Here is a 23,589-nt window from a genome sequence, read left to right as displayed (position 1 = left end):
CCTGCCTCAGCCTCCTGAGTAGTTGAGATTACAGGCATGCCCCCCCATTTTGGGGGATTTTTTTTTTTTTTTTTTTTTTTTTTTTAGTTGGATTTTCACTTTGGTTGCCCAGGCTGGAGTACAATGGTGCGATTTCGGCTCACTGCAACTTCCGCCTCCTGGGTTTAAGCGATTCTCCTGCCTCAGCCTCTGGATAGCTGGGATTACAGGTGCCTGCCACCATGCCTGGCTAATTTTTGTATTTTTAGTAGAGATGGGGTTTCACCATGTTGGCCAGGCTGGGCTCGAATTACTGACCTCAGGTGATCCGCCCACGTTGGCTTCCCAAAGTGCTCAGATTACAGGTGTGAGCCACTGTCCCTGGTCCTGCCAGCTTTTATTTAGATATAAAAAAAAAAAGCTCTCTTTGTACTTGCTTTCTCCATTTTTTTGAGACAGGATCTGACTTGTTACCCAGACTGGTGTTCGGTGGCGCCATCATAGCTCACTGTAGCCACAAACTCCTAGGCTCAAACGATCAGCCAACCTGAGTAGCTGGGACCACAGGCATTTGCCACCACACCTGGCTAATTTTTAAATTTTTATAGAAACGGAGTCTTGCCATGTTGCCCAGGCTGGTGTCAAACTCCTTAACTCTAGCAGTCCTCCCTCCTCAGCCTCCCAAATTGCTGGGAATCCAGGCGTGAGCCTTTCTTCTTTTATTTCTTTTCTTTGCAAGAAGAGATTAAATAAATAGTATCACTAATATGTATTTTTTAATACTTTATGCAACAATTTGTTATGAGATACCAAAGCTGAAGAATGAGGTGTTTGACCATATTCAAAGACCACATGTATCAGGACTATTATTTATATTTCTGAAAATGCTTAGGACAATCACAGGATGAAAGCAGTGTATACTAAATCCTCTATCCACAGAATTCTGCAAATATTGTATGTCTTAATTGAGGCCAGACTTGTTTGCTAACAGTGAGGTTAGTGGTCAAGTAAGTTCCTGGAAGTAAAATTTTTGGATAAGAGATGTGCATTTTTAATTTTGACCCGTATTGCTAAAATGCCCCTCAGAATGAGGGTTTCTCTTTTCATTTCCCTGTCAACGTGTAAGAGTATCTTACATTTACATCATACCGTCACCAACATAATATGTTAGTCACACTTATTGATCTAAGTGCAAATGTTGTCATATGTTTAATTGGTATTTCTTTTCTTACAGTTTCTATTTGTTACAGCTAACCTTTTGATGTGAAGTTTGTTTTGTTTGTGAGACAGGGCCTTGCTATGTTGCTTAGGCTGGTTGCAAACTCCTGGGCTCAAGCCATCTTTCCTCCTCAGCTTCCTGAGTAGCTAGGATTACAAGTGCACATCACCATCCATTCCCAGCCTTGAGAAGAATGATTTCAAAGACGGGATTTATGTATACTTAAGCCTTGTATAGGAGTACAATGTCTATTTTGTTCTCATTAGGGAAATAGCATGTGACTGTTACCAAAATAAAACCTTACAGAAATGTGTGAAGCATTCTAAAGCCAGTGTCAGGCCACCTTACTTCAGTGGCTTTGTAGCTCCAGCCTAAAACCCTAGTGAGGGCCAGGCGAGGTGGCTCACACCTATAATCCCAACACTTTGTTAGGCTGAGGTGGGCGGATTGCTTGAGGGAAACATGGGTCAACATGGGAATACCCCACCTCTATTAAATTAGCTGGGCATGCTGGCAGCGCACACCTGTAATTCCAGCTACACTGGAGGTTGAGGCACAAGAATTGCTTGAACCCGGGAGGGGGAGGTTGCAGTGAGTTGAGATCGAGCCACTGCATTCCAACCTAGGTGACTGAGACTCTGTCTCAATAAAAACCAACCAACAGCTGGGCACGGTGGCTCACGCCTATAATCCCAGCCCTTTGGGAGGCCGAGGTGGGCAGATCATGAGGTCAAGAGATCGAGACCATCCTGGCCGATATGGTGAAACCCCATCTCTACTAAAAAATACAAAAATTAGCTGGGTGTGGTGGCGCGCACCTGTAGTCCCGGTACTCAGGAGGCTAAGGCAGGAGAATCCCTCAAACCTGGGAGGTGGAGATTGCAGTGAGCTGAGATTGTGCCACTGCCCTCCAGCCTGGTGACTGAGCGAGACTTTGTTTCAAAAAAAAAAGACCAACCAACAAGCCGAGATTGAGCCACTGCATTCCTACCTGGGTGACTGAGCAAGACTCTGTCTCAATAAAAACCAACCAACCAACCAAACACAACGCAAATTCCTCATGAGGACCCATAGTCCCAGCTACACAGGAGGCTAAGGTGGGAGGATGGATTGAGCCTGGAAAGTGGAGTTGCAGTGAGCTGAGATCATGCCACTACACTCCATCCTGGGCAACAGACCAAGACCCTGTCTCAAAAAAAAAAAAAAAAAAAAAGCAAAAAGGGGAGTCGCAATACCTACTTTGTTGCAACTTGTTTTTATTATTCGTGCATGTAAATCTGCCTTATTTTATTTTTGAGACATCTCTCTCTGTTGCCCAGGCTGGAGTCCAGTGACGTGATTTTGACTCACTTCATTCTCAGCCTCCTGAGTTCAAGCAGTTCTTGGGCCTTAGCTTCCCGAGTAGCTGGGACTACAGGTGTGTGCCACCATGCTTGGCTAATTTTTGTATTTTTAGTATAGATGGGGTTTCGCCATGTTGGCCAGGCTGGTCTCAAACTCCTGACCTCAGGTGATATGCCCACCTCGGGCTCTCAATGCTGAGGTTATAGTTGTGAGCCACTGTGCCTGGCCACTTTATTCTTTTTTTTTTCATTAGAGACAGAGTCTTGCTCTGTTGCCACACCGGAGTGCAGTGGTGGGATCTCGACTCAGGCGATTCTCCTGCCTCAGCCTCCCGAGTGGCTGGGACTACAGGTGCATGCCGCCACACCTGGCTAATTTTTGTATTTTTAGTAGAGACGGGGTTTCATCATGTTGGCCAGGATGGTCTCGATCTCCTGACGTCATGATCCGCCTGCCTTGGCCTCCCAAAGTACCGGGATTACAGGAGTGAGCTACCTCAGCCGGCTCTATTCTTTTTTTAAAAATAAATTTTATTATGTATGTTAATGGTATATAACATATTATGGGATACATACAGATAGTAAAATGGCAACTGTAATGAAGCAGATAGACACTTATTATCTCAGTTACAAGTTTGTGTGTGTGTGGCAAGAGAAGTTAAAATTTCATTTAGCAGGAGCCCCAAATACAGATATGTCTTATTTTTTAAAAATCTGTAATAAGTACCGCCTTTTTAAAATAGCTGTAGAGGTAGTTGTATAGTTTTTTAAAAATATAGATGGGGTCTTGCTCTACTGCCCTGGCTGGTCTTGAATTCCTGGCTTCAAACCATCCTTCCATCTTGCCCTCCCAGAATGCTGGGAGGTGTGAGTCACTGTGCCTGACCTGTGTTATAATTTATTTAACCAGTTTCCTGTTGATGTACTTCGGGGTTTCTGGTTTTTGATACTGCAAACAGTGCTGCCCTAGACAGCCCTCTACATGCATCTTGAGTGTTGAGTGAGTGTTTTCAGTTAGGTTGCTAGGTGAGAAATTGCTGAGGTAAAGGGACAGTTTAGAAATTTTGATAGATTACAAGAGTTCATACCATTTATCCTGGTCCTCTAGAGTGAGTGTGCCTATTATTTTAGTCAAAGCATTCCTATTCCCAACTTTCATCTGATTAGCGAAAAATAGTATCTTATTTTCACTGGCCATTTTTTGCTTATGACGTTGAGCATCTTTTCTATTTTTTATTTTTTAAATTTTTATTTATTTATTTTTGAAACAGAGTCTTGCTCTGTCGCCCAGGCTGGAGTGCCGTGGCGCGATCCCTGCTCAGTGCAACCTCTACCTCCCAGGTTTAAGGGATTCTGCTGCCTCAGCCTCCGGAGTAGCTGGGATTACAGGCATGTGCCACCATGCCCGGCTAATTTTTGTATTTTTAGTTGAGGCAGGGTTTCACCATGTTGGCCAGCCTGATCTCAAACTCCTGATCTCAAATGATCCACCTGCCTTGGCCTCCTAAAGTGCTGGCATTACAGGTGTGAGCTACCGCACCCGGCCTATAAAAGTTTTATAGAGATAAGATCTTGTGTTGCCTAGGCTGGTCTTGAACTCCTGGGCTCAAGTGATCCTCAGCCTTGGCCTCCCAAAGTGTCGGGATGACAAGCATGAGCCACTTCGTTCTGTCTCCTTTTTATATTTACTGGCCATCTCTGTATTTCTCCTATGAATTGTGTGTTCTGAATTGTTGGTCATTTTCTGACTGATTTTCCAGAGCTTATAGAATATTTCTTTTTCTTTCTTTCTTTCTTTCTTTCTTTTTTTTTTTTTTTTTTTTTTTTTGAGACAGTGGCTTGCTCTGTTTCCCGGCTGGAGTGTATTGATGTGATCTTGACTTACTGCAACCTCCCCTGCACCCCTGCCCCACCCACTTGGAAGGTTCGTGCAATTCTTGTGCCTCAACCTTCCAAGTAGCTGGGATTACATACAGGTGTGCGCCACCATACCTGGCTGATGTTTTTGTTTTTAGTAGAGACAGGGCTTCACCTCATTGACCAGGCTGGTCTTGAATTCCTGACCTCAGGTGATCCACCTGCCTTGGCCCTCCAAGTGCTGGGATTACAGGCATGAGCCACTCTGCCCGTCGTAGTTTATTGAATGTTTCTGTTGAAGATATTTTCTGCGGTATTTTTGGACTTTGTGGGCTTATTTTCCTTTTGGTGCATTAGTTTTATGATTTTTTTTTTAATGTGGTAAAATTTAGTGAATGCTTTTTGTTTGTAGTTTTTGAATTTTTCAATTCTGAAGTTGTAAAAATATTCACTCATGTTTTATTTTAGTACTGATGGTTTACTTTTATGCAACCTTTATCTTTTTAGAATTTAATTTGACTTAGGGTTTGAGTTAGGGATCCATCAATATTTTATTTTACTTTTTAACCAAATGGCTACTCAGTCGTCTTAAACCAGTTGCTGAATAATTCAGCCCTTTCCTCACCAGTTAAAAAGCCACCTTTATTACATGACAAATTCCTATGTCTACTTAATTTCTCAGTCCTATTTTTTTTGCCATTGATTAATTTCTTTGAATATCTTTCTACTGATACTACAGTTTTAATTATTTTATAATGTTTAAAAAATATCTGATAAAACAAGACCTTAATTTCGTTTAGAATTTTTCTTATGGTTCTTATGAAAATTTATTTTTAAAAATATTTAAATTGGCCGGGCGCGGTGGCTCACATCTGTAATCCCAGCACTTTGGGAGGCCAAGGCGGGCGGATCACAAGGTCAAGAGATCGAGACCATCCTGGCCAACATGGTGAAACCCCGTCTCTGTCAAAAAAAAAAAATTAAAAAAAAAATTTTTTTTTGAAACAGTCTTTTTTTTTTTTTTTTTTTTTTTTAAAGATGGGGTTTCACTGTGTTGGCCAGGATGGCCTCAATCTCTTGACCTCATGATCTGCCCACCTTCGGCCTCCCAAAATGCTGGGATTATAGACGTGAGCCACGGCGCCCGGCCTGAAACAGCCTTGCTCTGTCACCCAGGCTTGAGTGCAGTGCCACGATCTTGACTCACTGCAACCTCCGTCTCCTGGATTCATGTGATTCTTGTGCCTCAGCCACCTGAGTAGTTGGAATGACAGGCATGCGCCACCATGCCTGGCTAATTTTTTGTAGTTTTAGTAGAGATGGGGTTTCACCATCTTGGCCAGGCTGGTTTTGAACTCCTGGCCTCAAGTGATCTGCCTGCCTCGATGTCCCAAGGTATGAGATTACAGGTGTGAGCCACTGTGCCCAGCTTGGAAATTTATTTTTTTACATACAGAAAAGCACACAAATTATAAGAATAACACTTGATTAATTATCACAGAAGAAATTTATCTGTCATGTGTCTACCACCAAGATCAAAACATTACTAGCACTCTAAGACACCCTTATCTTCCGCTTTCCTCCTACCGGTTACTACTGCATCTCTTCCTTGAAGGAAACCACTACCCTTACTTTGAATATGGCAGATTATTTTGCCAATGTTGAACTTTATATATATTCATTCATACATTGTGGTTCCTTCTGCTTCTGTTTTCTTTCACTCAACTTTATAAGATTAATTTATTGTGTGTTCAGTTTTAGTGCTGTGCAATTTTTTTTTTTGGTGGGGGCAAGGTCTTACTATGTTGCCCAGGCTGGTGTCGAACTCCTAGATTCAAGCAGTCTGCCCGCCTTGGCCGCCCAAAGTGCTGGGATTATAGGCATGTGTCATTGGGACCAACTGTGCTGTACAATATAACAGTGTGTGAGTATATTCTGTATATTATATTCGTTTTCTACTAGTGATGGTCATTTTGTGTTTTCCATGTATTTGGCCATTACGAATAAAGCTACTGCAGGGGACATTCTGCATATATATTTTTTGGTGCCTTTTTTTTTGGATACAGAATCTCAGTTTATCACCCAGGCTGGAGTACATGGTGTGATCACAGCACATGTAGCCTCGACCTCTGAGGTTCAAGTAGTGCTCCCACTTCAGCTTCCCCAGTAGCTGAAACTACAGACATACACCGCCATGCTTGGCTAATTAGAAAATTTTTTTGTAGGCCTGGCACAGTGGCTTACACCACTAATCCCAGCACTTGGAGAGGCTGAGGTGGGTGGATCACTTGAGGCCGGGAGTTCTAGACCAGACTGGGCAACATGACAAAACCCCGTCTCTACAGATATACAAAAATTAGCCAGACGTGGTAGTACAGCCTGTAATCCCAGCTACTCGGGAAGCTGAGGTGAGGGAATCGCTTGAACCCAGTTGCAGTGAGCTGAGATCTTGCCACTGTACTCCAGCCTGGGTGACGGCGAGACCCTGTCTCAAAATCTTTTCTGCTCCCCTCCGTCCTCCCACCCTCCACCCCTAAGTAAGACCCCAGTGTCTGTTTTCTCTTTTTTGTGTTCAGTAGTTCTCTTTGTGTTCAGAAGTTCTCATCATGTAGGTCCTATAAGCTCCCCTGAGATAAAGATTTATCTTTCCCAGGGTCCTAAATATTCTCCTGTTTTGTTTTCTATAAACTGTATTGCTTTATCTTTCATACTTAGGACTACAGTCAACCTGGAATTGACTATTTATTCTCATCAGTTGGGAAGTAAGATTATGAAATAATTTTTTTTCCTTTTTTAAATTTAATTTAATTCTATTTTATTTTTTGAGACGAGGTTTCACCATGTTGGCCAGGTTGGTCTTGATCTCCTGACCTTATGATCTGCCCGCCTCGGCCTCCCAAAGTACTGGGATTACAGTCGTGAGCCACCGCACCTGGCCCTTTAAAATTTTTTTTTAATTTTTATTCATTTTTAAATTATTATTATTATTTTTTTTAAATTTAGATACAGGGTCTCACTCAGTTGCCCAGGCTGGAGTACAGTGGCTGTTCACAGGCGCAATCCCACTACTAATCAGCACGGGAGTTTTGACCCGGTCCGTTTCCGACCTGGGCTTGTTCACCCCTCCTTAGGCAACCTGGTGGTTCCCGCTCCTGGGAGGTCATCATATTGATGCCGAACTTAGTGGGGACACCCACGCAGCGCACTACAGCCCAGAACTTCTGGGCTCAAGTGATCCTCCCACTTCAGTCTCCTGAGATCATTAAATAATTTGAGGTTATTTGCTGTCTATGACTTTAGCAAAGTAGAGAATTGAATGACTGCTAATCATGAACATGTCTGATGTTAGCAAAAGCAACAACTCTAAACAAAAGTTCTTGCTTAGAGAAACAAACATGATTACTTAAGATTTTCAAAAAATGATACTGGGCCAGGTGTAGTGGCTCACACTTGTAATCCCAGCACTTTGGGAGGCAAAGACTGGAGGATCACTTGAGGCCAGGAGGATGAGGCCTGCAGTGAGCTGTGATTTTACAGCTGCATTCCAGCCTGGGCAACAGAGCAAGATCCTGCCTCAAAACACGAACCAAAACCAAAACCATACTGTTGTATTACTACTAGTAGGAATGGCCTGCATGGGTGATGGGTGTGCTGGGCTTAGGGTGTGTAGGAGCCATGAGGAGGAGACTGTGATTGAGAGCCTAGAAGGAAAGGGGGGTGGGTGGGGCTTGAAGGCCAGACCTAAGGGCTCGTTAGATTTGCTTCTGGGAATAGGTAGCCGTGATAAAGCAGTCATGGTTTATGGTGAACCACAGTCATGCTGCCAATAAGATTAAGACATTTTTCAGTCTGAGATGATGGAAACAAAAAATATGAAACAATTCTTGGAAATCTAACTACCTGTCACAGTGAGGTCTAATTTCTTCATCATGTGCTCAAGGACACCAGGATCCTTGTGGTTCTCTGTGAGGGCAGCCAGTTCTGTGTTCACGAAACTGTGGGACTCCCCTATTGGAGAGTTTGCTGTTGTGATATCCTTTCCAGCATCCTGGAAAACAGCAATCAGGAACCTAATGCACTGCTCAGTCTCTGTAGGCCTGGATATTTTTTCCATGTTGGAATTGAGTGTGGTACCTGCTGAGACTTTTTTGTATTTTGCAAACCTTCTATATACCTTATTTATTTACCTTGGCTTCCTGAGGTAGCCATCTAATCATTATGAAAAAATTAGCCTTGTATTTTGGATAATGTAAAAAAGAAGTGCAATAGAAGAAGAGCTTCATATTGGATCTAAACATTCTTTTATCCATTTTTTTTTTTTTGAAGCGGGATTTTCATTCATTTTCCCCAGGCTGGAGGGCAATGGCGCATCTCGAGTCACCGCAGTCTCCGCCTCCTGGGTTCAGGCAATTCTCCTGCCTCAGCCTCCTGAGTAGCTGGGATAACAGGCACGCGCCACCATGCCCAGCTAATGTTTTGTATTTTTAGTAGAGACGGGGTTTCACCATGTTGACCAGGATGGTCTCGATCTCTTGACCTCGTGATCCACCCGCCTCGGCCTCCCAAAGTGCTGGGATTACAGGCTTGAGCCACTGCGCCCGGCCAGGATCTAAACATTTTTTTTTTTTTTTGAGACGGAGTTTCACTCATGTTACCCAGGCTGGAGTGCAATGGCGCATCTCGAGTCACCGCAGTCTCCGCCTCCTGGGTTCAGGCAATTCTCCTGCCTCAGCCTCCTGAGTAGCTGGGGTTACAGGCATGCACCACCATGCCCAGCTAATTTTTTGTATTTTTAGTAGAGACGGGGTTTCACCATGTTGACCAGGATGGTCTCGATCTCTTGACCTTGTGATCCACCCGCCTCGGCCTCCCAAAGTGCTGGGATTACAGGCTTGAGCCACCGTGCCCGGCCTTCGATGCCAGCTTTCGAACCAGTTCAGTATGCGTTATTTTTGTGCGTAGGCAGTGGTAGAGGTGAGGACAGGAAGAGCCTACCTTTTGTTCATTGTCTGAATTATTTTGCTCTCAGGAACTGGAGACTAGAATCTGAACAGTTCCACTGGAACTATTTCCTGAGACTAATATATGTGTTTGACCCATGGGAGTGTCTTTCTCCCCAGCCAAGTCATCTGAAAAATTTTTACCCCCGACCTGTCCCAGGAGGAGGAAGTGAACAAATAAGACTTGATATTATACTTTTGAAAAGCAGAGTTGAAGGAATTGACAAAATAAGTGTCCACTTTATTTTACTATCTCCCAAAGACGTCTGGGGGAGTCCTTTACCACTAGCTTCGGAGAGTCCATTGCCGCTAGCTTTAATTTTCTTTTTGTCTGTTTTTTTTTCCCTGGAGTCTCGCTCTGGCGCTCAGCCTGCAGTATCATTCATTGCACTTTGATAGTTTAAAGGAAGAGGTTTTTCTTCTGTCTCACCATGGAGCGATGGATTCCTACTTTATTCAGTAGGTTATAATCCTATTATTTATTTTGTTGCTAAATTTTGTTGTCAAATTTGGCCAGTGGGACCTCCCCTTCCAGCCAACTCTTGTGCTCTTTTAACATGTCCCCATCATTCTTTCAGTATATCCTTTTAGGGCACAGTACGGTGTTGTAAGTTTGTTTTCTAATTTCACTGCCCTGGCCTTAACAGGTACCCGCCACCACGCTTGGCAAATTTTGTATTTTTAGTAGAGACGGGGTTTTGCCATGTTGACCAGGTTGGTCTTGAACTCCTGACCTCAAGTGATCCACCCACCTTGGCCTCCCAAAGTGCTGGGATTACAGGCAGGAGCCACCATGGCCGGCCAGTTTTGTTTGTTTCTTTAGCTGCCTTATAATAGACCTTTCCCATTATAGATGAGTAACAAGCACAAAAACAAAACCCTAGATCCTTCTACCCACAGTGAATGAGTTCTACTTTTATTTCCTTAGTAAGCTTTTCTACCTCCTGGCTTTGACAAAACTGTTCCTAATTTGGTCAAACTTGTTTTCATTTTTATTTTTTCAGAAGTTTTAAAATAGAGACAGGGTCTCACTTTGTTGCCCAGGCTAGAGTGCTGTGGCTATTCACAGGTGCAATCATAGTTCATTGCAGCCTTTAACTCCTGGGCTCAGGCCATCTTCTCTCTGAGCCTCCTGAATAGCTGGCACTATAAGCATGCGCCACCACACCCAGCTTCATTTTTATTTTTTAGAAGACAGTATGTTTAAAAAGGGCATTAAGCCGGGCGCGGTGGCTCACACCTGTAATCCCAGCACTTTGGGAGGCTGAGGGATCACGAGGTCAAGAGATCGAGACCATCCTGGTCAACATGGTGAAACCCCGTCTCTACTAAAAATACAAAAAAATTAGCTGGGCATGGTGGTGCGTGCTTGTAATCCCAGCTACTCAGGAGGCTGAGGTAGGAGAATTGCCTGAACCCAGGAGGCAGAGGTTGCGGTGAGCTGAGATCGCGCCATTGCACTCCAGCCTGGGTAACAAGAGCGAAACTCCGTCTCAAAAAAATAAATAAATAAAAATAAAAATAAAATAAAAAGGGCATTAAAACAATTATTTACTTAATTTTGGAATATGTAATACATTTCATTGTTCAAACCCTGAAAGGTATAAAAAGCGATGCAGTCAGCCTGGGCAACATGGTGAAACCCTGTCTCTACAAAAAAAAAATTTAAGAATTATCCAAGTATGGTGGCATGCACCCGTGGTCCCAGCTACTCAAGAGGCTGAGGCTGGAGGATCACTTGAGTCCAGGATATAGAGGCTGCAGTGAGCCATGAACATGCCACTTCAGTTTGGGAGCCTCCAAAAAAAAAGAGAAAGTACAGAGGGTTGTTTACTTCTGACCTGCAGCTGACATATACAGAGATAACCTTTGCAGATATGTTTGTTTCCAGTTTACAGTATACTCTTATGTCCAAACAAACAGGTGTGTTTACCCCATTTGTAAATTTTAAAAATGGCCACATTATATGTACCTTCCTTTGTTCACCTAATGATATCATTATATATCACAACATTAAAAGCTTTCTCTACCTTTTTATTTATTTATTATTTTATTTATTTATTTTGAGATGGAGACTTGCTCTGTCACCGAGGCTGGAGTGCAGTGGCGCCATCTCAGCTCACTGTAACTTCTGCCTCCCAGGCTGAAGTGATTCTCCTGCCTCAGCCAAGATCTTGAGTAGCTGGGATTACAGGCACCCACCACCATTCCCAGCTAATTTTGGTGTTTTCCGTAGAGACGGGGTTTAATCATGCTGGCCAGGCTGGTCTTGAACTTCTGACCTCATGATCCACCCACCTCAGCCTCCCAAAGTGTTGGGATTATAGGCATGAGCAACTGTACCTGCTGGTCTGCCTTTTTATTTTTTGACAGCAGTAGTTTTTATTTTTTGGTTATACTGTAGTTTATTTTATCAGTTTCATATAAATTTCCAATTCTTTACTGTTATCAGTAATCCTTTAGTGTGTATCCTACAGAAATATGCACAGTTTTGTTCTGTAATGCTCCTTTATAGCAAAAGAAAAATCTAAGCTCTTTTTACATTCAGTTGTTGTGTCTCTTTGGTCTCCTTTAATCTGGAACAATTAGTGGATCTTTCCTTGTATTTCATGACATTGACTTATTTTGTAGAAAGTCCCTCCAGTTGGGTTTGTCTGATGTTTCCTCATGACTCAATTAAGGCTATGCATCTTTTGGCTAGAACATCGCAGAAGTGATTCTGTGTTGTACATTATACCAGAGAGTGTGTAGTGTCAATTAGATCTATTACTGGGTGTGTTAAATTTATGCATTTGGTTAAGGTGATGTCTGCCATATTTCTCCACTGAAAGTTATCTTTCTCTTTGTAATTAACTTGTGTTGAGATACTTTGAGACATTGTAAATATTGTTATTCCTCCAACTTGCCTGCATTCTCATCTATGATGATTCTTGCCTGATTTCTTTTCTGAATCTGATGGATGCCAAATGGAGATGTTTAACTCTGTCATTCCTTCCACTTTGATAGTTTAAAGGAAGAGGTTTTTCTTCTGTCTCACCATGGAGTGATGGATTCTTACTTTATTCAGTAGGTTATAATCCTATTATTTATTTTGTTGCTTAATTTTGTTGTCAAATTTGGCCAATGGGACCTCCCCTTCCAGCCAACTCTTGTGCTCTTTTAACATGTCCCCATCATTCTTTCAGTATATCCTTTTAGGGCATAGTAAGATGTTGTAGGTTTATTTTCTCATTTCACTGCCCTGGACTTAAAATTAGCCATTTATTTCTCCAAGGAGCCCTGGGTTCTTTTAGTGGTTAATATTTAGAAGTTCAGATCTATGTTTCAGAATTTTATTTATTTATTTATTTATTTATTTATTTTAAAGACAGGGTTTCACCATGTTGGTCAGGCTAGTCTTGAACTCCCGACCTCAGGTGATCCACCCGCCTTGGCCTCCAAAGTGCATGGATTACATGTGTGAGCCACCACGCCCAGCCTGTGTTTCAGAATTATTAACCTGTCTCTGTGGAAAAGAACCCTACTTATTAGAGCTGGTTATTTGTTCCTGTTGTCTTTAGCGAGGGGGTACTACTGAATGAGCTTGCCAATAAATGAATGTTCAAGTTATTTGGTCGGTCACCCACCCCTGCCTTCCCTTCAGTCTGGATGTTTTATTTAGTTGAAATACGTTTTTTTCTGTATTGAATTTAGGGTTCCTGTCATCCTTGTTGATTTTTTTTTTCTTTTCTTTCTTTTTTCTGTTTTTTGGAGACAGAGTCTCCCTCTGTTGCTCAGGCCGTAGTGCAGTGGCACGATCTCAGCTCACTGCAACCTCTGCCTCCGGGTTCAAGTGATTCTCTAGCCTCAGCCTCCAGTCTTCAGTCTGGCTGGAATTACAGACATGCACCTCCACACCTTGCTGTTTTTGGTATTTCTAGTAGAGACAAGGTTTCACCATGTTGTCGAGGCTGGTCTCGAACTCCTGACCTCAAGTGATCTACCTGCTCTGGCTTCCCAAAGTGCTGAGATAACAGGCGTGAACCACCATGTCCAGCCAGTTGATTTATTTTCATTTGTGTATGTGCATGAAGTAGTGTGAGAAACATTCACATGGTCCCAAATTGTACATTACAGGAAAAGGTATGTTTTCTTGTTCCCCCCCACCCCCCCCTCCCAAGACAGAGTCTTGCCCTGTCACCCAGTCTGGAGTTTAGTGGCTCATTCTTGTCTCACTGCAACCTTCATGTCCCAACTTCAAGCAATTCTCCTGCCTGAGCCTCCTGAGTAGCTGGGATTACAGGCCCGCACCACCATGCCCGGCTTATTTTTGCATTTTTAGTAGAGACGGGGTTTCACCATGTTGTCCAGGCTGGTCTAGTCTCGAACTCCTGACCTCATGATCTTCCTGCCTTGGCCTCCCAAAGTGCTGGGATTACAGGTGTGAGCCACTGCACTGGCCGAAACAGTACATTTTATTTTAACCTTATTCCCACTCATGCTCTATAGATAACCAGTTTCGTTAGTCTCTGGTTTATCCTGTGTTTCTTTTTGTTCACAATGAGCAGGTACATGTATATGTATATTTTCTTATATATTTCTTTCTTTTTTTTTTTTTTTTTTGAGTCGGAGTTTCGCTCTTGTTACCCAGGCTGGAGTGCAATGGCGCGATCTTGGCTCACCGCAACCTCCGCCTCTTGGGTTCAGGCAATTCTCCTGCCTCAGCCTCCTGAGTAGCTGGGATTACAGGCATGCGCCACCATGCCCAGCTAATTTTTGTATTTTTAGTAGAGACGGGGTTTCACCATGTTGACCAGGATGGTCTCGATCTCTTGACTTCGTGATCCACCCGCCTCGGCCTCCCAAAGTGCTGGGATTACAGGCGTGAGCCACCGCGCCCGGCCTTATATATTTCTTAGACATAAAAACAGTATACTAGAGATATTCATTTGCACTTTGCTTTTTTCACTTAATAATGTGTCCTGGAAGGTACTCCAGATCTGTTCATAGAGACCTTTTTCATGCTGTGTGTGTCTGTGTGTGTGTGTTTTACTGTTGCATAGAATTGTCATGTAAATGTACCATGTCATCTATGTTTGGGCACTTGGGTTGTTTCTAATATTTTGCAATTATCAGACAGTGCTGTAATGAATAACCTTATGCATGAGATTTTGCATTGTTGGAGGTATATCTTATGGGTGAATCCTCAGGAATGAGATTGCTAGGTCTAAAGGTAGTTGTCTATGTGGTTTTTTTAGAGATTGCATTTCTACCAGCAGTATATGCATGCTTGCTTCTCCATAGCCTCACAAACTGAGTGTCTTACACTTTCTCAGTTTTGCTAATTTAGAGATGAGAAATGGTATCTCATTGTAGTTTTAATTTGCTTATCTCTTATGAAACTACGGTCTTTTAAAATTTAAACTTTTTTTTTCCCTTAGACGAAATTGCAAAGGAAATCCGAATTGCTTGGTTGGTATTGGTGAGCATATTTGGTTAGGAGAAATAGATGAAAATAGTTTTCATAACATCGATGATCCCAACTGTGAGAGGAGAAAAAAGGTAAACTATCATTTTTAAAACGATTGCTATATGCTATTTTTTTTGTTTTTGTTTTTGCTTTTGTTTTGGGCCTGTGATCAGAAAACACTACTGATTTCAGGTAACCTGTGCAACTTTAAGATAAATAGTAGAACTTAAGACTCTAAGCCACTTGAATTAGAACACTTTTTAATGGTGTGCTTTAAAACAGGCAGCTGCGTAATTCAGTAAGCCTTTTAATAATACTTTTAGTTTGAATGCTGATTCTGTGTTTGCTTTAACATTGCCTGTTTCATTTCAAACTCTTTTAAAGTCTTTTTTTTCTTGCTCAGTATCACAGAATCCTAAAGTCTTTTTAAAGGAGATGGTAATTCAAGGGAACAAACTGATAATGATAGCATTTTGCTTTCTAGGGTTTGTATTTTATTTTATTCTTTTTATTTTTTTTTTTTGAGACGGAGTTTCGCTCTTGTTACCCAGGCTGGAGTGCAATGGCGCGATCTCGGCTCACCGCAACCTCCGCCTCCTGGGTTCAGGCAATTCTCCTGCCTCAGCCTCCTGAACAGTTGGGACTACAGGCACGCGCCACCATGCCCAGCTAATTTTTGTATTTTTAGTAGAGACGGGGTTTCACCATGTTGACCAGGATGGTCTTGATCTCTTGACCTCGTGATCCACCCGCCTCGGCCTCCCAAAGTGCTGGGATTACAGGCTTGAGCCACCGCGCCCGGCCGGGTTTGTATTTTATATATAATGTTGCTTTTTAAAAATATACATGAAATTTTCTAAACATAAAGCTTAGCATTCACGAAATAGCCTAGTTTGTTGTCTAGATAGTTTAATAAAAGAATAATTCTTTGTAAGGTCAGGAATTCTCAATCTTATCTTTGGAAAAAGTTGCAACCAGTTCCCTCTACTGCCCCCAATCTTCCAAAAAATCTCTATAGACTGTAAAGGAAGTTTTCTGCATAAGTTTTACATTGTCATTCTACTGAATGCTGGCAGCTTAGAAATACAGCAGACGTAAAGCCTATATACGCTTGTTCAAAACCGATCTTTTCTAGAATCCACTGTTCTAATTTTAGATTTAAGGGGCTGGAGAAGACGATATGCTAGAGATGAGCAGTGATGCTGTCCGAAGTCTTTTTCACTCCTGTGGCCAACCCAAAATGGGGCTCTCATGAAAATTATGCCCCCACTCCAGCCAAGAGAAACTTAAGGTGGCTATACCATGTTGGTTGTGACAGTCTTACAAATTTTTAATTGAAAATTTAAGAATAATGCTTAGAAATTTGTTGTTTAAAGAAAAATGGATTTTATAATTGTAAATTTTGTATTTTTGTAGAACTCATTCGTCGGCCTGACTAATCTTGGAGCCACTTGTTACGTCAACACGTTTCTTCAAGTGTGGTTTCTCAACTTGGAGCTTCGGCAGGCACTCTACTTATGTCCAAGCACCTGTAGTGACTACAGGCTGGGAGACGGCATCCAAAAAGAAAAAGGTGGGTGGAAAGGGGTCGGGAAGAGCTCTCTTCCTGAACATTTTTTTAAACAACGTCTTCTTTTTTTTTGGATTTTGAGTCTTGCTCTGTTGCCCAGGCTGGACTACAGTGACTCACTTCAACCTCTGCCTCCTGGGCTGAAGTGTTTCTCCTGCCTCAGACTCTTGAGTACTTAGGATTACAGGCACTGGTCACCACACCTGGCTAACATTTGTATTTTTAGTAGAGTCAGGGTTTCACTGTGTTGGCCAGGGTAGTCTCGAACTCTTGACCTCAAGCGATCCACTCTTCTTGGCCTTCCAAAGTGCTGGGATTGCAGGTGTGAGCCACTGTGTTAGGGCTAAACTTTTTTATTTTTATTTTTTGAGATGGAGTTTCGCTCTTGTTGCCCAGGCTGGAGCGCAATGGTGCAATCTCGGCTCACCGCAACATCCGCCTCCCAGGTTCAAGCGATTCTCCTGCCTCAGCCTCCCAAGTAGCTGGGATTACAGGCATGAGCCACCATGCCTGGCTAATTTTGTATTTTAGTAGAGGTGGGATTTCCCCCTGTTGGTCAGGCTGGTGTTGAATTCCTGGCCTCAGGTGATCCACCTGCCTCCGCCTCCCAAAGTGCTGGGATTACAGGCATGAGCCACCGTGCCTGGCCTAAACTTTTTTTTTTTTTTTTTTTTGAGACGGAGTTTCGCTCTCGTTACTTAGGCTGGAGTGCAATGGTGCGATCTCGGCTCACCGCAACCTCCGCCTCCTGGGTTCAGGCAATTCTCCTGCCTCAGCCTCCTGAGTAGCTGGGATTACAGGCACGCGCCACCATGCCCAGCTAATTTTTGTATTTTTAGTGGAGACGGGGTTTCACCATGTTGACCAGGATGGTCTCGATCTCTTGACCTTGTGATCCACCCGCCTCGGCCTTCCAAAGTGCTGGGATTACAGGCTTGAGCCACCGCGCCCGGCCCAACTTATTTTTTTTTATAGGAGACAGGGTCTTGCTTTGTTACCCAGGCTGGCCTTGAACTCCTGGCCTTAAGCGATCCTCCTGTCTTGGCCTCCAGAAGTGCTGGATTACAGGCATGAACCATGGTGCCAGTCCTTGAGTAGCTTTTACCAGCCCACAAAGCCTTTGCACCCCAAGGAGTATATTTTATCTTTATTTTACAGATGATATATTGATTTGCTGAAAGCCACAATAGGTAGTAAGGACATAAATATTGAGAGTCTGATTAGAAGACAGAAGCTACATAATAATTTGAACAGGAAAAGGTTTTTTGTTTGTCATTTGTTTTTTGAGACAAGGTCTCACATTTTTGCCCAGCCTGGTGTTAACACAGCTCACTTCAGCCTCAACCTCCTAGGCTCAACCAATCCTCCTGCCACAGCCCCCCAAGTAGCTGAACTACAGATGTGCACCACCACCTCTTGCTAATTTTTTTTTTTTTTTTTTTGAGACAGGGTTTTACCATGTTGCCCAGACTGGTCTTGAATTCCTGAGTTAAATCAATCTGGCTTCCTTGGTCTCCCAGAGTGCTGAGATTATAGGCATGAGCCGCAGCACCAGGTCTTGAATAGCCTTTACCTGCCTGCAATGCTTTTGTAGCCTAAAGAGTAATATTTAATTTTTATTTTGCAGATGATATATTGACTTGCTGAAAGCCACAGTTGGTAGTAAGTAGAAATATTTAGAGTCCAATTAGAAGACAGAAGCTACACAATAATTTGAAAAGGGAAAGCTGAGAATTAACAACAGGGAATTAGAGAAATGAGGAATTAGTTAATAAGAATTAAAGATTAAAGATGATTTTAAAGAATATAAGGACAGCAGATACAGGGAACAGCCTGTGTCCATGGGGCTGAAAGAGAACATCCAAGGGAGAATCTGCCATCCCCATGGCCCAGGCTTGCGATCCCGACCTCTTTGGACACTGCTGGGATACACTGGGTGGCTGAAAAAGTGCTGAGATCCCTCCCTAGGCATCCCTACTGGAAACTGTCCATGAGAAGGTGCTGGGCCCTGGAACCCCCTACAGAGAGTCCCCTGAAAGAGTGTCTAGGAGGCCATTCACAGGGTGGTCATTTGGAGAAAGTGCCTTTCTGGAGGCACTGTATGTACTGTGAAGCTATCAGAAGAGGTGCTGGGGAAGCTGCTGATCACTGTTAGGTGCAGGAACCTGGAGCCCTGGAGGAAGCTGACCTGCAAACAGGCTGGTGAGAGAGGCACAACCAAACCCTGCAGTGCCCTTCACTGATAAGCCTTACCTTCTGGATAACTGGCAAAGGAGAAATATTTGCGGGGCCCATCTCTCATCACTGAGCAGGCAGAGAAGGGTGGATTTGGAGCTGAGAAGCAATAAATTAATAACTTAAAGAAGATAAGACTTAGGTCTCCGGCCGGGGCTCTTGAGATTCATGCTTTCTGTTTCTACTCCCTGCACTAGCTCAATAAAACTTGCAACTCTAAAATTCTAGGGTTATTCTTCACTTAGGTGTGAATTGCTGTGCTTGAGATTCCTGTCTTTTGTTCATTTGTGGCACTTTAGAATTAACTGGACTTTAGAAATCATGACTAGACACTGTAGTCATGATTGCTCTTGTTGTTTTGATACAGGTAGGCTCTTGCATTTGGGGAGTGTATGTGGACGGTCCTGGCTGCCTCATGACTTCCACAAAACATGGTTGCTAATTCTGTTTCTTTTCTTTTTTCCCTCCCAGACGGGGTCTTGCTCTGTCGCCCAGGCTGGAGTGCAGTGGCGCGATCTTGGCTCACTGAAACCTCCACCTCCCGGGTTCAAGCAATTCTGCCTCAGCCTCCGAGTAGCTGGGATTATAGGCACCCTCCACTATACCTGGCTAATTTTTGTATTTTTTTTTTTTTAGCGGAGATGGGTTTCTTCATGTTGGCCAGGCTCTGGTTCAGGTCTCAAGCTTCTGTTTTCAAGTGATCTGCCTTCTTTGGCCTCCCAAAGTGCTGGGATTACAGGCATGAGCCACTGCGCTCCGCCTATTTCTAAGTTTTAAAATGATAATAAAGGGCCGGGCGCGGTGGCTCAAGCCTGTAATCCCAGCACTTTGGGAGGCCGAGGCGGGTGGATCACGAGGTCAAGAGATCGAGACCATCCTGGTCAACATGGTGAAACCCCGTCTCTACTAAAACTACAAAAAAATTAGCTGGGCATGGTGGCGCGCGTCTGTAGTCCCAGCTACTCAGGAGGCTGAGGCAGGAGAATTGCCTGAACCCAGGAGGCGGAGGTTGCGGTGAGCCGAGATCGTGCCATTGCACTCCAGCCTGGGTAACAAGAGCGAAACTCCGTCTCAAAAAAAAAAAAAATAAAATAAAATGATAATAAAGTATTAATATAGTTTGGATGTAAGGGTGTTTATGTTCTCACATGAAGAGGAAGTACCGTTTTTAAAAAAGAAAAGTAGCAACTTAAAAAAAGCCAAATTTATATTTTTCTTTGGATAGATTATGAGCCTCAAACAATTTGTGAGCACCTCCAGTACTTGTTTGCCTTGTTACAAAACAGTAATAGGCGATACATTGATCCATCAGGATTTGTTAAAGCCTTGGGCCTGGACACTGGGCAACAGCAGGTAAGAACTATATATTTTTTTATTTTTTTTTTAATATTCAGAGGTACCGAAGCATTCCTTAGAATGTTTATAAAGGGAGATTAAGTAGAATGCTTTTTAAAAATTAATTTCTATTTTGAATGAAAGTCTTTAATTACTGTCTAGTACGTTATACATTATAGTTGATTCCATTTATGGAAATTCATATGTGGGCACAAACTGATTGAACACAGCGGTAGCCCCTGTTTGAAAATGCTGAGTTGAAAGTATAGGCAGTTTCTGGAATGTTGATTGTATTGCCATTTGTAGTATAAGTTGAAAAACAAGGTAATAATTTTTCTTTTCATTAACCTAAACTTGAAGGATGCTCAAGAATTTTCAAAGCTCTTTATGTCTCTATTGGAAGATACTTTGTCTAAACAAAAGAATCCAGATGTGCGGAACATTGTTCAACAGCAGTTCTGTGGAGAATATGCCTATGTAACTGTGTAAGTCTGTTTCGACTTTTTCATGGTACATTTCATTCTAAAACAATTACTCATATGTTAACTTTTTCAATGCAGTTCCTGGTTATAGCTTTAGTGGGTTATCATGGGACCTCAGCTATTTATAGTAATACATTTCCACGCGAACATGTAAACAAGTGACTTAGTAATTGCATTTGAACCCATCCAGGTGTTAGGAACTGTGTCTGGGTAAGCTCTTGCCATCTGCCCTTGCTTTATGGCTGTGTGGTGTGAACTAAAGAGTAAGATTGGAGCTGGCTAGAATACTAAAAGTAAATAAAATGCCTCTTTAAAAGTTTCCATGAGTACAGTGTACAACATTTGGGTGATGGTTACATTAAAATGTAGACTTCACCACTGTGTGTTATATTCATGTAACAAAGCCGTACTTGTACCTGCTAAATTTATATTAAGAAAATTTCCCAACGAATACTTAGCCTCACCAGTCACTTTCTGTTTTTATTTCATTTTTAGTATACATAACAAGTAATTTATGTGAAAGAGAATTAAGATTATAAATGCCTTTTTCCATCTTTCTTGGATGTACTACCGTAGAACTTTCTTGCTTTCCCCACTCTGATCTCAATTTTGTTATTTTATTATAGTTGCAACCAGTGTGGCAGAGAGTCTAAGCTTTTATCAAAATTTTATGAACTGGAGTTGAATATCCAAGGCCACAAACAGTTAACAGATTGTATCTCGGAATTTTTGAAGGTATTCAAATTTTGGTGTATATATTGTACCTGCCCATTAACAGTTAAATGTTATTTTGAAGGGTGTTTTGATTTAGTGGCTAGCGCTTTTATTGTGTCAGCTTTTTCTGCATAAGGAGCGTCTGTGTTTGTGTAATGATCCAGAAGAAACTTTATGAAGCATCAAAGCAGGCTGTGTCTTAAAAATGATTTTGGTTATTTCAAGTTATTTTATATGTAAAGTTATGTATGTGTGAAAAGATATTATTCTGTGATTGTGGGTAGTGGGCTATTGAAAGAATGCTAAGCTCGGTTATCTTAAAGATAATTTACCTTGTGCAGTGAAAACTAGAATGTGTTAAATATAAAACTTTTTTACATTGATATGGTCTTTCTGCTTTCTGTATATTTAGATTCATGTGGAGATAATTAAGTGATTCCTTTCTGTTCTGAGTGGAAAACTGCTAAGAGGAACTCTTTGTTGTCAAGCATGAACATATACATAGCGTAATAGACGAGCTTATTATCCAGCTAGCTGTCTTCAGATATTTTTGTGCTTTCTGACTTCCTCAGCTCATCCAGAGCATGCCTGAAATAGTCATCGAATTCATTTAGCTGAATATTTATTGAGTGCTTACTCTGTGTCAGACACTGTTTCAGCTGTTGGGGATTAGCCTTTATGGAGCCTGTAAAGTAGTGGTGTGGACACCAGGGAGAGTAAAATAAATAAAGTTATAATATATAGTGGGTCAGCTGTAGTAAGTGCTGTGGAGAAAAAGAAAGCAGGGAAGGTGCTACTGGACAATGTGCTAGGGAGTAGGTGGGGTGGGGGCAATTTGTAATAAAGTGGTTGAAGGCGAAGCAGTGAGAGTCGTAAGAATCAAGGAGAAGAGTGTCCTGGGCAGAGCTCGAGATGAGAATGTGCCTGGTGGATTGAGGAACGGGGCAGGGGGTTGGGGGTGTGGGTGGATGTGGCTGAAGTGAATAAGCAAAGGGAGAATGATAGAAGATGAAGTCAGATAGAAAGTTTATCAGATAGCGCCTGGTAAACCTTGGTCAGAAGTTTGACTTTTACTCTGGGTGAGGATGAGATGTCATCAGGGTCATATGCATATGAGTGATACAGTCTGTTTTAACAGGCTAACTGTGGGTGCTGTCTTGAGAATAGGCTGAAGATGGGTTAAGGGCAGAGACAAGTGCATGGTGGCTTGGACCATGGGTTAACTGAAGAGGTGATAAGCACTGTTTGGCTTTTAGATACGTTTTCTAAGAGCAGTTAGAATTTGCAGGCTGGGGCTGGTTGTGGTGGCTTACATTTATAATCCCAGCGCTTTACGAGCCGAGACAGTAGGATCACTTGAGACCAGGAGCTTGTGACCAGCCTAGGCAACATAGTGATAGACTGTCTTTGCAAAAAATAAAAAAATGAACCAAGCATGGTGTTGAACAGTTATAGTCCCAGCTACTCAGCAGGCTGAGGCGGGAGAATTGCCTGAGCTCAGGAGTTTGAGGCTGTCATTAGCTATGATTGCACCACCGCACCCCAGCCTTGGTGACAGAGCAAGACCTCATCTGTTTAAAAAAAAAAAAGATTTTTAAAAAATTTGTAGAGTGGACATGGAGAGTAAGAGTCAAGGATTACTAAGGTTTTTGGCCTGATCAACTAAAAGAATGGAATTGCTCTGAGATGGGGAGGACCTGGGAGGAGCAGGATTGGCTTTGAGCATGTTACATTTGAGTGGTATAGTTCCAGGGAGAAGTCATGGCTGGATAAAATCACCAAGAGAGTGGGGGAGAGACAAGGACTGAGTCCTGGGACATTCAAACGTTAGGAATCAGGGAGGTAGGAGCAGCTGGCACCGGAGGCCGTGGAGGAATGCCAGTGAATTAGGAGGAAAGTGTGACTGGTATCCTGGAAGCCACGTGAAAAGATGGTTACCAGTATTGCATTACTTAAGTAATATTGTGCAAAAAGCTTGAGCTCAGGAGTTTGAGGCTTCGGTTAGCTGTGATTGGTTGCAGTTAGCTTTATAGAAATATAAAGGCAAATTTTATTTATTAATTATTATTTTTGAGACAGAATCTCACACTGTCACCTGGGCTGGAGTGTAATTGTACAATCTCAGCTCACTGCAACCTTTTGCCTCCCAGGTTCAAGCGATTCTCCTGCCTCAGCCTCCTGAGTAGCTGGGATTATACCATCGTGCCCAGCTAATTTTTTTGTATTTTTAGTAGAGACGGGTTTCATCATGTTGGCCAGACTGGGCTTGAACTCCAGACCTCATGATTCGCCCACCTCAGCCTCCCAAGAGGCTGGGATTACGGGCGTGACCCACTGCACCTGGCCAAGGCAAATCTTAAAAAGAAACCACTGTCAGCGAAAATGTTTGATTTTTCTACACGTTTC

The 23,589-nt window shown here is 42.5% G+C and overlaps 1 protein-coding gene across 10 annotated transcripts in view; it reads left to right on the top strand.

The window, feature by feature from the left end:
- The window catches only part of USP48 (ubiquitin specific peptidase 48), a 101,189-nt gene that overhangs the window by 7,456 nt on the left and 70,144 nt on the right, over nucleotides 1-23,589 (top strand). For 8 of the 10 annotated variants that reach the window (XR_004275854.1, XM_032300697.1, XM_032300695.1 and 5 more), the window contains exons 2-6: nucleotides 14,819-14,939; nucleotides 16,264-16,420; nucleotides 19,878-20,005; nucleotides 20,348-20,472; nucleotides 21,096-21,204. Coding sequence is in view for 9 of the 10 variants with exons in the window: in XM_032300697.1 (XP_032156588.1) it covers nucleotides 14,819-14,939; nucleotides 16,264-16,420; nucleotides 19,878-20,005; nucleotides 20,348-20,472; nucleotides 21,096-21,204 (640 nt within the window). In the remaining variant the exon portion in view is untranslated. Of the gene's footprint in view, nucleotides 1-12,429; nucleotides 12,465-14,818; nucleotides 14,940-16,003; nucleotides 16,139-16,263; nucleotides 16,421-19,877; nucleotides 20,006-20,347; nucleotides 20,473-21,095; nucleotides 21,205-23,589 lie in introns of those variants that run through there. The other 2 variants (XM_032300699.1, XM_032300702.1) reach the window with 2 other exon arrangements.

This window comes from Sapajus apella, unplaced genomic scaffold (assembly GCF_009761245.1).
Source record: "Sapajus apella isolate SASKATOON/1434 unplaced genomic scaffold, GSC_monkey_1.0 scaffold43, whole genome shotgun sequence".
Classification (NCBI taxonomy): Eukaryota; Metazoa; Chordata; class Mammalia; order Primates; family Cebidae; genus Sapajus; species Sapajus apella.
Note: the sequence above shows the minus strand (reverse complement) of the source record. Positions and strands in the feature narration are given on the sequence as shown.